General features: G+C 41.6%; 1 protein-coding gene across 1 annotated transcript in view; it reads left to right on the forward strand.

Annotated features, from left to right (window-relative positions):
- The window catches only part of LOC139733324 (oxysterol-binding protein-related protein 9-like), a 56,188-nt gene extending 43,423 nt beyond the window's left edge, over positions 1-12,765 (forward strand). The window contains exons 8-18 of the mRNA XM_071644162.1: positions 334-565; positions 1,600-1,694; positions 2,191-2,353; positions 3,317-3,494; positions 4,350-4,434; positions 5,619-5,729; positions 6,961-7,165; positions 8,101-8,179; positions 8,679-8,770; positions 10,517-10,652; positions 12,484-12,765. Coding sequence (XP_071500263.1) covers positions 334-565; positions 1,600-1,694; positions 2,191-2,353; positions 3,317-3,494; positions 4,350-4,434; positions 5,619-5,729; positions 6,961-7,165; positions 8,101-8,179; positions 8,679-8,770; positions 10,517-10,652; positions 12,484-12,765 — 1,658 coding nt within the window. The remainder of the gene's footprint in view (positions 1-333; positions 566-1,599; positions 1,695-2,190; positions 2,354-3,316; positions 3,495-4,349; positions 4,435-5,618; positions 5,730-6,960; positions 7,166-8,100; positions 8,180-8,678; positions 8,771-10,516; positions 10,653-12,483) is intronic.
- The last annotated feature ends 711 nt before the right edge of the window (positions 12,766-13,476 follow it).

Here is a 13,476-nt window from a genome sequence, read left to right on the forward strand (position 1 = left end):
CTGTGGAATTAAAAACACGCGAAACTCTTCTAACCCCGCCGAGCGCGAAAAATTAGTCGCGCGAAAATATCCACTTTTACAGTACCAGCTTGGACTCTGCTCTGTACTGTAAGACTTATATCAATTTATACCCTATCACAAGTATAAACAGTCACAGATTTTGTTTTCTTTATTTTTCAAACCTCCGTCGGTATGTACCAGGATCATCCAACACCAGCTTGGACTCTGCTCTTTACTGTAAGACTTATATCAATTTATACCCAATCACAAGTACGTTAAACAATCACATATTTTGTTTTCTTCGTTTTTCAAACCTTTGTCGGTACTAACCAGGATCATCCAACACCAGCTTGGACTCTGCCGAGGAGGTGATAGAAGGGGCAGTCCCCCAGCCCGTCCTCCAGGGCCCCACCGCGGCCGCTCCTCCGGGCTCCGCCCTGTCTTCCGACCCCATGGCGGTGACCAGGAGCCCTCGGCAGGACATTCCCGCCCTCTCTTACTCCAGCTCAGATGAGGACGACTTCTTTGATGCTGACGAGTACCAGGAAGACTCAGATAATGACAAGTACAAAGGGGCCTATTCATCCATATTTGTATAAAGCAGATAGCCCATCCCTTCTTTTTAAAGCCCAGCAGGCTACAATTTCAGTAAAAGTGGGCATTAGGGAGATTCCAATTGAAATGTATGATTGAGAATTAAGGGTTTCTGAGACAAATCCTTTACTAGGGCTTTCTATAGCTCAGTCGGTAGAGCACCTGGCTAGCATTCCGGAAGTCTCGGGTTCCCGTCCCATTTTCTTTGCTCATTTTTCCACTACTGTAAAACGAGGAATGTTCGCATGCATTTTAATTTCGCGAAATTAAAATACATGTGAAAGTTCTTGTCTACACTATATGCACTGAATGCCAGTAGCAATTTTCGAAAATTTCACACCACAAAAAAGGCTGTCAGCTCTAATTCGCGAAAATTTCATGCCGCGAATATATCATGTTTTACAGTAACTTGTAAGGAAGTTAGAAATACGTAGGGTAACGCATCCTTGATACCTTCAAATTTGAACTAAAAACATGTTTTCAAGCAACTTTGTGAGTAATGTTTGACACATTGTGGAAACTGGGTGCCTTTAAATGTTCTTTATAGAATAATGCCGCTATAGAGATGCTGTTCACCATCATTAGTATCCTTGTCATCACGTTGTGAAGGCACTTAAGCTTAATCCTGAGACACCTGCCACGGCACGATAGCAATGATGATAAGATTCCTCTGTTGTTGACAGTATTCGATCCTTGGACTCTTATTGTTGCAAAGGACTAAATGTGACCAAGCAATGATGACGATGTGGATCCCACTACTCAGATTTTTATTTTTATTCAGAAGTCAAATAAAAGAGTGAATATGTTGTCAATGTATAGTCAGATTACTACCATGGAGACAAATTGCACATTTTTCGTAACAGAAAGTAAATGATAGTTTGACCCTTTTATCGATCTTGCATTCAAAGTAAGGCTTTTTCAGCATATTGAATGTTCATTTTCTTCATAATTTCCATCACTCATCTTCATTTCTTGTCTCTCAATCTCTCTCTGACACTATATCAGAGTATTCCAAAGAAATCCAGAGCGAGTTGCGGACAGACTGACCCAAGAGTCCAGACCAAGACAAGACAGCTGCCCGGAGGATGTGGATGAGGACGGTAAGAAGATGATATCATGGTTATCTGATGAGAGATTCAGTTCATATCTACTCATGATTGACGGAGAACTAAGATGTCTATTTGTTGAATACAGGGGCGTCTTACTACCAGCAAACAATGCTGAATCTAGTAACTCACTATACTGTATTGCAGGCTGCCAGATATGATCATACAGAGTGTAGCTTTGATTTAGCTGCTAAGCAAAATTGAGATTGCCCCTGATGAAATTCAAGTGAATGTTTGATAGTGGTGGTGGTGGTGGTAATGGTAGTGGTTGTGATGTTGCTTGTGTTGATTGTGGTAGATGGATGGTAATCATATATTATTGTGAGTACCGTACCTGTTTAAGCTGATTCTATGGTTACTGATGATGATAACACGTCATTCAGTACAAAAATAGACCCTGCATAATGAAATTTAGATAATGACTCTTTTAGAAGTCTATCACAGCCCTCACTCACACTTTGTCTCCCATCTGTTGAATTTTCCCACACAGCTGTGGATTGTCAAAAGCATGGAAGCGTCATCACCCATCTACTATCCCAAGTGCGGCTGGGGATGGACCTCACCAAAGTCGTCCTTCCCACTTTCATCCTAGAGACGCGCTCGCTGCTGGAGATGTACGCCGACTTCTTCGCTCATCCTGAACTTTTCGCAAAGTAAGTATCATGCTTCAGCATGTGGGTGAACTCACATCAGCAACTTAGTGAGTTTGATCTTACAACCATCAGACACAAACGACAAGTCTGAAACCAAATTTAGTGATGGAGAATCACATGGGACAATGCCAAGATGATAACATTTTTAATGCTGATCAATGGAGAAGTAAATTGAGGTCTTCCATTTCTGTGACACCAGGTCATATGTCAGTCAAAGAATGTTCTTCGCTAAATTGGATCTGGCTGCTCCATTCCTCCCCTCCCCCTCCCCTCTGCCCCCCCTCCCTCCCCCCCCCCCCAAAAAAAAAAAAAAAAAAAAATATATATATATATATATATATAAATATAAGTATAGAAATTGATACGTAATTTTTTTTTTATGGTGACAAAACTTTCTAAATTCTGCTAGATGGGAGATTGAATAACAATATATTGGTCACATATTAGAAGATTTTGGTGAGTAGTTAAAAATGTACCAGCAGTGAGTAAAAGTTTATAATTTGTGCTGCAGTAAATTTAGCAATGACATTCCATTCATGCAAAGTTATATAGCAGTGGTGTGCTGGTACAATGTAGTAAGATTTTCATTAGTGGAAGCAATGACATTCCATTCATGCGAAGTTATATAGCAGTGGTGTGCTGGTGCAATGTAGTAAGATTTTCATTAGTGGAATATCTACATGTAGCTTGTACTCTGGATGAGGCTGTACCAAGTTGGTGTTTTCTGTGAGGAAAAGCAGACCACGAAATATGCTCAGTTTGATAGCAGGGATTAATTTCATCTTGGGTTGTCATTTCGCATGCTCACTATGATATTAAAGGAGATGAAATACTTGTGCATGCACAAAAACACAAAACTGGTAATATTACAAAATCGCCGACATTAAGTGTATTTCTGTGATATATTTCTGTAATACTGATGTGCTGTTATCTCTGAATCTCATTGTGTGCTTTTTCCACCAGTATCTCAGACATTGAGAGTCCCAAGGAGAGGATGGTACAGGTAGTACGGTGGTATCTCTCAGCATTCCATGCTGGTCGCAAGGGCTCCGTGGCTAAGAAACCTTATAACCCCATCCTGGGTGAGACCTTCCAGTGTTACTGGGACATCAAGGGAGAGAGGGCGGAGGATGCTGTCAAGGTATGGTATCTCCATGGCAACAGGACATCCCTGCCTCATATTGGGATTCCTTCATATTGTCATGTGTCTTTCTCTGACTCTTTGTTTGTCAGTATTTCAGTATTTTAGTAGACATGATCATGTCAGTGGTATGAATGAATTGCTGTGCTGTGTTGCAGCAGTAAAAACATAATACACAACGAAATCTGCCTGAGGTTCAATCTACTCTAATGTAAATGTAGAAAATGTATGCTTTGTACCTTTAACTTCAAACTCATCTGATTTTATCTTTTATGCAACACGTTTATAAATGCCTGATGACATGTCATTTACAAAGGAAGTTCGTCAACTTCGGAAATCATGACACACATGACAACTACATTGTATATCCTGCTGTTCAAAGGTCATATGGTTTTGCAATGTAATGTTTGGTTAAACAGTCCCTTGTTTACTTACACCTTGTTTTTATTTTAATATTTGGTTCTTGTTCACACTAGTTACTCTCATTTTTGAAATGTTTCAAGGCTCCTCAGACTGTATTTCATTTGTTTGCAACACTCAGCCCCCCCCCCCAAAAAAAAAAAACATTGTGAATAAATTATAGAATGAAAAAAATTGCTAATTTTCTTCAGCAGTCTGCTATCTAAATAATACTTCAATAGAAGTGTAGCTAAGTGGTAGCTGTGCAAAGTATGAGCAGTTCACACCCTTCTCTTTCTCAATGATATATCTATCATTCACCAGAGGTGTGGCGTCTTGGTTCAGTGGCTCAAGGTATGAGTTGTTTTCTGTTTTTAGTAAGCTTGGAGCTTAAATCATCACTTGATAGTAGTAACTAGTCTCATTTCCACACCCTGTTTGGTGTCTGTCCCTCAGAATGAAGTGCGGGATGGTCCAGTGCCTTGGGCGGGGTCTGACCAGGTCTCCTTCATAGCAGAGCAGGTGTCACATCATCCGCCAAGTGAGTCTCTCGTATTCCTCGCTCATATTCACTCTCTAGTGAAAGTGATATGAAGTCTTTGTTACCTCCGCCAAGGGAGGAGGTTAATATGTTTTCGTTACTGTTTGTTTGTTTGTTAGTTAGTTTGTTAGTTTGTCCGTGTGCAAAATAACTCAAAAAGTAGTTAACGGATTGGGATGAAACTTGCAGGAAAGGTTGAGAATGACACAAGTAACAAACGATTAACTTTTGGTAGTGATCCCAGAATTTTGGGGGGAATTTATGAAGGATTTTTGATATTTTGGCAGGTAGGGTCAATGAATTTGGGAGTTCAGGCTGCGCCTATTTTGAGGTTTGCATGCGCGCACTAAAGTGCGTGCTCTAGTTTCTGCAAGGGTGAGGCGCGCCGTGCAGCTGAGGGTTTATGACATAACAAAAGCTTCTATATTGGGAAATCGGGCGACTTTCAACACACAATGCTATACGTATGGGTAGAAATCACTGATATCTCTATGGAAGAACAAGATCAGTGGTGGAAATGAGCTGCATGCTTGGCGGAGGTCTGCGCTCTCAGAGTGCTTCTCTAGTTGTGAGTGCTATGGGTACTGTGCATGGTATAGTAAATAAATATTCCAAGCACTGGGAGGCTCTGGTAAACTACACGGATTCTGAGGTGGTTGTAGTAACACTGTTTTCTGTCTTCAAGGAATTTATGATTTCACTCATGGCTGCAATCAGTGCAGGATGTATTTTTATTTCATATCCCTCAAACAAACCTTTGAAAAAATAATGGAAACATATTCAGATGCTGTAAATGTCATTTTAACTCTAATCCTAGTCATATACGTGTATGATTTAGTGGTCTGTGAGGCTGATACCCACACTATTGATGAAAACCTTGATCTATTGCATATCTATGATTTCATTGGTGACATAGTGACATATCTCTCCATTCTGTTGCTGTAGACATTATTTTTGCGCAATTGATTTTTCGCGCTGAGTGGCTCCAAAACATTTGCGGGTTCTTGAATTTGCACTATGCAATTGTGCACCCATTCAAAATGTGAAAAAAAGATTGTGAAGATATTTGCATGATTTTAGAATTTGCACTAGCCAGAAGTAGCACAAAATATGCGAGAATTAATGTACATGTACTGCAAAAATTTCTGCGTTTACACTACTTGCTATTTTCTTTGTGTTCACAGTTTCTGCCTTCTATGCTGAGTGTCTGGACAAACAGATGTCCATCAATGGTCATATCTGGACCAAGTCCAAGTTCCTGGGCCTGTCAATAGGTGTGGAGATGGTTGGTCAAGGTGAGTGACCGGTAGGGCTGACAGCAATGCCATCAGCTGAGTCTGGTCTGCCTCTGTGTCATGTGGTGACTCAAACTATGAATGGAGCTGCCATATCACCATGATTCTTACAGGAGGCTTCCTGGAAAAAAAAGAAAAGGAAAAAAAAAAAGCTTTCTCTGTGATGTGATAGAGTACCAAAGTGTGATGGCATAGCCATTCTTTGCCATGGAAACTGCTTCTAAACAACCTCACCTGGCCCGAATATTTGTGAACACAATTGTGGCTAACCACGCTCACCCCTGGTGCCAATCCAAACTATAGCAAAAGGCACACAAGTGACGTCATCACTTCAGTACTCTATAGAAGGCTAAGAGCTTCCCTGCTTCTGGTTTTAATTTTGCCTTTTGAAATACATGTAACATATGTATCTGATCAGCTATCTGGAACCTCCTTGATTTCAGTGTGTTTTATGTTGGCAGTCTTCACCTGCAATTTGACCTTCTATCAGTAACGCTAAATTCTTTGGCTCATAATAGCGTATCTGCAGGCTTTCAATCTTGCCTATCTTTTCTTACATTTTCTAGCACACATGGACTTTTCCCACCATTCCTATGTTTACCTATACATTTACCAATATTGGGTTACCTTCTGTTTGACTGCACAATTCAACTCCACAACTAACTAGTAATGACACAGTGCGTGGTAGTACCTTCAGACTCTTCATTAGCAAGTACACTGCACTCCAGTTATAACAAAACTCTCGTTACAACAAAGTGAAAATTCCAGTCCCCAAATTATTGTCTGTATATCTTTATATACTTTTTGAATATTGTTCAGCTGTATCGCAACTTTGACATAACAAAAGAAAACTGCCAGTCGTGAGGAGTTGGTTATAATGGAAGCCACTTGTATTTCTTGCAAGGCATGTCAAATAATTCTACAGTGAATGGTAGCCTCACTGTTGATATGCGACTCATAATTGCATTCTGTAACTTTATGCTTTAGTCTGCCCTAAATGTTTGTACATTCAAACCTGTCTTAGCGACCACCTGTCTGTAGAGGCCACCTGCTGAATACGACCACTAAAAACAATTACCTCCGAGAGAAAAAGCATGCTAAAGAACCTGTCTGTAGCGGCCACCTGTCCATAATGGCCACTACTGTCGTCTCCCTTGGGTGGCCGCTATAGACAGGTTTGACTATATAAGTCTATCGAGTTAGTTGATCTTTCCTTTCCCCCTGCCTCCAGCCTGCTGCTCTGATCTCAAGCATGAAGAGGAGTACATTATGACCTTTCCCAACGGCTACGGCCGATCCATCCTGACGATACCCTGGTTTGAGCTGGGCGGCAAGTGCTCCATCACGTGTGCCAAGACGGGCTTCTCGGCCCTCGTCACTTTCCAGACAAAGCCGTTCTACGGCGGCAAGAAGCACCGCATCGTTGCTGAAGTGCAGTGAGTATCAGCACCCTCCTTTTTTTTCTGCTGTGTTCAGATAACAGTGACCAGAATCATAACCTGACTTAGCCTCGTTGATTTGTGAGAACTATCATTCAGGCTCACCTATGCAGTTTTTTGCTGCTGTGGCATGTGCTAAATTCTATATATTTTGATAGTTTGTACTGATCCCTAAATTAAATTTGTGATTGTGCTGTACCTGTGGCTTTTCAAGAAATTACCTTTTGATGTTCCTGCTAAGTGGAAGAAATCATCGGACACGATGGTATTCACATGAACCCTAGTGCGAAAGCTTCATTCTCTGAATGTCATGTCCACTACTTCGATTTCACTTTTTTGCAAAATATGAGAGGCATCCTAGAATTTACCAGCAATGAATAGGGAGTCGGTAATCTTTGCAGTCCCTGTAGCATGGATGATAACCTTCCTATGGGGCTGCTAGAATGTGGCACATGTGTGGGTTTTCTGGCTATGATAAGTTTCAGGTTTTTGTTTTGATAGTTTGTTCATTTGTTGTTGTTTTGAGTTGAGGGGAATGGTAGCAGTTATAGCACGCTGCTAATAAAATGATTACTGTAAAACGAGGAATATTCGCGTGCATTTTAATTTCTTGAATTTCGCGAGCGCCAAGATTCGCGAAATTAAAATGCACGCGAAAGTTCTTGTCTACACTGTATGCACTGAATGCCAGTGGCAGTTCACGAAAATTTCATGCCGCAAGAAAAGCCGTCGGCTTCAGTTTGCGAAAAATTCATGCCGCAAATATATCATGTTTTACAGTATAGCTGTGCACAAGCAACTAAAGAGTTGAGAATTGGTCATACTGACAAAAGTGTGTTCTATCTGAGCTGTCTGTCATTCAGTTTGCAGTGGATGTGTTGACATCTCCCCTCTCTCTTTCTTTCTCTTTCTTTCCCTTTCATCTCATGTAGACATGTATCAGACAGGAAGCCGTTCGTAACAGTTGAGGGAGAGTGGAATGGGGTCATGACCTCAAGGACGCCCTCTGGGGTAAGATTCCAATATTTTTTCATTCCCTCCATACAATGTCTCAATAAGTACCTGTTGTACCATCATGCTGCAGTTTCTCTTCAGAAGGAATAAATGTTCTGCAATTGTATTCCACCAAACATTAACACAAGTAGACAATTGCAGCATCTGCATATTGTTTTCGTTGAATGGAATGCCTCCTTTTTAAGTTCCTACACTACATGAGACCTAAATGTGCAAGAGTTTAGCTACAATGTAAGAAGTGATCATAACTTTGATTCTTATGGCTGTTTATGTCATTTTCCATTATTGATTTATTGTCAGTTATGTCATCATCCCCATTGTGTTATTATCATCAAAAATTTAAGCAGAAGTGCAGATTTTACTCACTTATTGGAACAAGTTTCTTTGATCTGTCATATTTGACCATGGCTGAGTGTTTTGTAGTCTTTTGGCACCCTCTCATGGCGAACTGAGACTGGATGTTACTTGATGCCTGAATGCATCTTTTGTCCTGTAGGAGACGGAAGTGTTTGTAGATACCAAGGAGATGAAGGTGAACCGGAAGAGAGTGCGTCCCATTGAGAGCCAGGATGAGTACGAGTCAAGAAGGTGAGTCTTTCTACGTCTCTTCCTCCTCCATCTCCTCCCCCTCCCCCTCTCCCTCTCCTCCACCTCCTCTTCTTCTTCTTCTTCTTCTTCTTCCTCTTCTTCTTCCTCCTCCTCCTCCCCTCCTCCTCCCCCTCCTCCTCCTCCTCTTTCTCTTCTTCTTCTTCTTCCTCTTCTTCTTCCTGCTCCTCCTCCCCTCCTCCTCCCCCTCCTGCTCCTCCTCTTTCTCTTCTTCTTCTTCTTCCTCTTCTTCTTCCTCCTCCTCCTCCCCCTCCTCCTCCCCCTCCTCCTCCTCCTCTTTCTCTTCTTCCTCTTCTTCCTCCTCCTCCTCCCCCTCCTCCTCCCCCTCTTCTTCTTCTTCTTCTTCTTCTTCTTCTTCTTCTTCATATGGCACAATGTGCCTGGTTGATACCGTTTGCTGACCGTCGCTAGTCACATGGGCAAACCTTGAGGGATCGGAATCATTTGCCCATTTTCTTGTGTGAGTAGGTAGGGGGACTACTTTCACTGGGTTTGCACCCTGCTCTCTGCAATGAATGAATGAAGGGGAATCTTTTACATGTGTTAGTCATGGCTAACTCACACAGGACGTCCATTTTATACCCTCTTTGAGGGACAGAGTGTTCTACCTCTTAAAGGTGCATGGTCCCGGTGTTTTAGTCAAATGCGTACGCGGGCGCACGGCGCAAGTTTCCTATAGAGACCTACGCTATCGACTCCTCTTTAGCGCTTACGCTGTGGCCCACCTCCCAGAGTCCGAAGAAGTCTGATTCACTGTAGCCAGTGGTCCGATCACAGTTTGGCTCTTGATTCGGCTGAGGGGGATGACAGCTTTAGCAAACTTCTTTTGTGATGTCATAATAACTAGCACATATCCACGCACCCTGGCATTACTACAGACTGCGCGATGTGCAGAGAAGACAACGAAGGCAACGTTACTTAGCAACACCTACGCACTTTACTCTTGATTACAGCTCAACTTTGGTAATCTTTGTATCAGTGCTAAAGGTGATCGGCAGTATCATCAATAGCGCCCTCTACACTACCGGGACTATGCACCTTTAATAGAGGGGATGGCAAGATGTCACATTTCTCAGCTAGATTCAGTGTAAATTGAACCTGAGCCATTTGGACTGTGAGGCAGATGTGCTTCTGACTGAGCCACATTATTTTGAGCTGTTAACTGAATGACATTAGATATTTGAGACAAGAAATAGAACAATGATGTGTCTCGTGCTGTGAGAAGAGAATTTCTGTTCCATCTTCTGTGCAATTCTTATGTCTGTATCTCAAGATGGGACAGGCACATTCTGTAGTAATTTCAGTATGAAATGGAATGCTCCATCCCTTCCATTCTTGTTTCATGCTGATTCATGCCAAATATTTTTACACACAAATTTACCCAAAGTTCAAGATGGAAATATTTGAAGAAGCAGTTATTTCTTGGCTAAATGTTCCTTGTTGAAAGGCAATGCTGTTATTTGCTATCAAAAAGCTGTTCATATTTCAAACTATGTGATGAAATGACAGGGCTCTTGAAGAGTAGTGCAGATATATACTTGAGCGACAAACAAATCAAAGTGTATATTTGGCACTTTATTTGTAATTTATTGCCTTGAGTCATTGCAGTTATATGTTCTACGAGATTTATAGTTGAATGGTAAGTATGCAGTCAAGTGTATGCCACTGCATACTGAACATTGCATTCCGTTTCTCAACATCCCTACCCTTGCTACCCCTTCTCTCCAGGTTATGGCACAAGGTAACCCAGAGTCTCAAGACCCAAGACATTGAGGCAGCGACAGACGCCAAGCATTTCCTTGAGGAGAGGCAGAGGAGGGAGGCCAAGGAGAGGCTGGCAGAGGGCCGGAAGTGGGACACTAAGGTAGGGAGGAGGAAACCTTGTAATCTCCTAGTCCTGGGAGCATTTCATGAAGTGTTTTGTCCGACAAATTTGTTGGACATATTTGCTTTCAGCCAATCAAATGCAATGATTTTAGTAGCTTATAACAGTTTGTCAGAAAAAAATATCAGACAACACGCTTCTTGAAATGCCCCCCCCCCCCCCCCCCCCACCGTTCATCTTCTTATTCACTTTTGCATTAGACGGGAGGTGGGGAAATGTAGAACAATTATTGAAATGGCAGTGATTGTGCAATGGTTGTGAAATCTTCAAAGTTCTTGTGAAGTCCATGTGCCACCCTCTTTAAGGGGACAGCTGTCCAGCAAATTGTGATATCGTATTCAATTTGGTAGATCAATATAAGAAAATCTTGGAAGGAATAGACAAACATTTCTTTTCTAGGACACCAAAGGAGCACTGTTTGTTTGCATTCAGTGAATATACATGTGTGTTTTGGGGGAAACTGACCCTGTAACCCACCCCTCTCTCTATTTCTCCCCTTTCTAATGAGTGGGCTGTGATTTCAATTGCCAGTTCACTTTATATGATTTTATAAAGTATGCTACTGTTTACCAAAGGGATCTAGTGCATAGTTTGGGTAATATTTGGTCTGTAAGAGGTCAAAAAGGTCTTGTAGAGGGCTGTACAGGTCAGGCAGGATACTCACCTTGGTAGGGAATTATTTACATCCTAATTGTTCTTTGGAAGTAGTTGAACTGAACAAGTATATGGGCTTTAAAGAAAAAAAATCCACTTCAGTGTTAGAAATGTAACAGTTTATTGTAACTCTTATCATGTCTTCTTGATATCCCTTTGTTTATACTTGTAGCCCATTTCATTTTTACATCCATTCAGGATTGAATAGGGAAGATGGAGTGTTGGTCAAAGAGTAGACCAGAGTTATAATGATATATGAATGCTTCGCCAAATGAAGCGTGAAATAACGTGAGATAAGAGCTGTTTTCACACTTACACATTAAGACCCTCAATGAAGGTTTATATCTTTAGTCAACAGGCAGTCAAAGTTGTTACCTGGCCTCTAGGTACTGTAAAACGAGGAATTTTCCCGTGCATTTTAATTTCGCGAATTTCGCGAGCGCCAAGATTCGCGAAATTAAAATGCACGCGAAAGTTCTTGTCTACACTATATGCATTGAATGCCAGTGGCAGTTCGCGAAAATTTCATGCCGCAAAAAAGGCCATCGGCTCCAATTCGCGAAAAATTAATGCCGCGAATATATCATGTTTTATAGTATATTAAAACCCATCTTCTCCATTGCAACTGAATGACAAATTGTCCTTCATAGACATTAATAAGCACCGAGTATTCATTGTTACCTCCGCCAAGGAAGGAGGAGGCTAAGTGATCATCGGCGTTGGTTTGTCTGCTTGCAAAATAATCAAAAAGTTGTTTACGGATTAAAATGAAACTTGCATAAAAAGTCGATGTTGACACAAGGAACACCTCATTCAATTTTGGTAGTGATCCCGGAATTTTTATGGATTTTTGAAGTTTTTTAAAATCTCTTGGCATATAAGGTAAACAAACTTGCAGTTCAAGCTATGCGTACTGGAGGTTTATATCCGAGCACTAAAGTGAGTGTTTTATGCTTAATGCTCTCTTCGGGCAAGGCGCCGTGCAATGACATAAACAAAATGCTTCTATTTTGGGAAATTGCATGCGTGTAACAAGGGTGGAAATGAGTTGCTGGCTTGGTGGAGGTCTGTGCTCTCTGAGTACTTTAATTTGTAGTTTTAGATAGTAGACATGATAAGTAGCTATCATCCATGTCTTTATCTTGCCTTCATACAGTTGTTCCATGAAGATGGGGAGTGTTGGATCTATGACTGCCCCCTCCTACAGAGGCAGAGGCAAGCCCAGGAGGCCAGTGTTAAAGCCTCCTCCAACCAGCACAGGTCTACCCCGCCCCTCCAGGAGATCCCCACACCCCAGGGGAAGGCAGCGGGATCCAGACCGACCCACGTGAACGGGGTGGAGACCAGCCAGGGGCAGGAGCTCCCGCCCGTCTCGCAACCTCCCGCTTCCGTCCCCCAGAGAACAGCTGCTCAGGAGCTCAGTGACTTATTACAGTGAGATCATGGAAGAGAATGGAACATACTGTTTGAATCTGAGAAACCATTTTTTAGATGTCATTGCTTTTTTTTTTTGTATCTTCACTTGGAGTGGGAACCTGCCAGAATATAATTATGAAAAAAATTGAAGAAACTTGAATATATGGACTGTTTGCAACATTGAGCATAATTCACACCAGAGCTGTATGTGTGTTAGATGAAATCACGTCAGGTGGCATGGACTTTGAAACAGAGATTTATTCTACATAAACTGTGATATTGCCCAGTGATGTGTTTAGTATGTTTAATCATATCAGCTTCACCCCTGTGACAATAATGGATCATTCCTAATGACAGTAAAGTGAACGTGTCACTCCGGATCGCAGCTGCACCACTGAGCGTGACTGAAATCGTCGACGGAGGTATCGTGGGTTTAGAGCAGTTGACGTATCAGTTCTCCTCAAAGAATGAATTGACCTTCACAGCGTACTGCAGGAGATGATGCACATTGTATTATCCCAGGAATCATATGACACCTCTTGCTGTCTCCAAGGAATTCACATTTATGAAGGATCCCACAGCCAAGAATATGTTCGTCCATCATGGATCACTTCGAGTTTGCACAAGGAAAAAAATTTTACAAGTGGTAGAAATTGTCCCTGTATGTGCTCCCTTGATATACCCAAGATAATTATGGATAGTCAAATCATGTAAAAAATAATGATAAAATGTA

Source organism: Diadema antillarum, unplaced genomic scaffold (assembly GCF_040938485.1).
Source record: "Diadema antillarum isolate AM-2024a unplaced genomic scaffold, OU_Dant_1.0 seq00000471_RagTag, whole genome shotgun sequence".
NCBI classification, from domain to species: Eukaryota; Metazoa; Echinodermata; class Echinoidea; order Diadematoida; family Diadematidae; genus Diadema; species Diadema antillarum.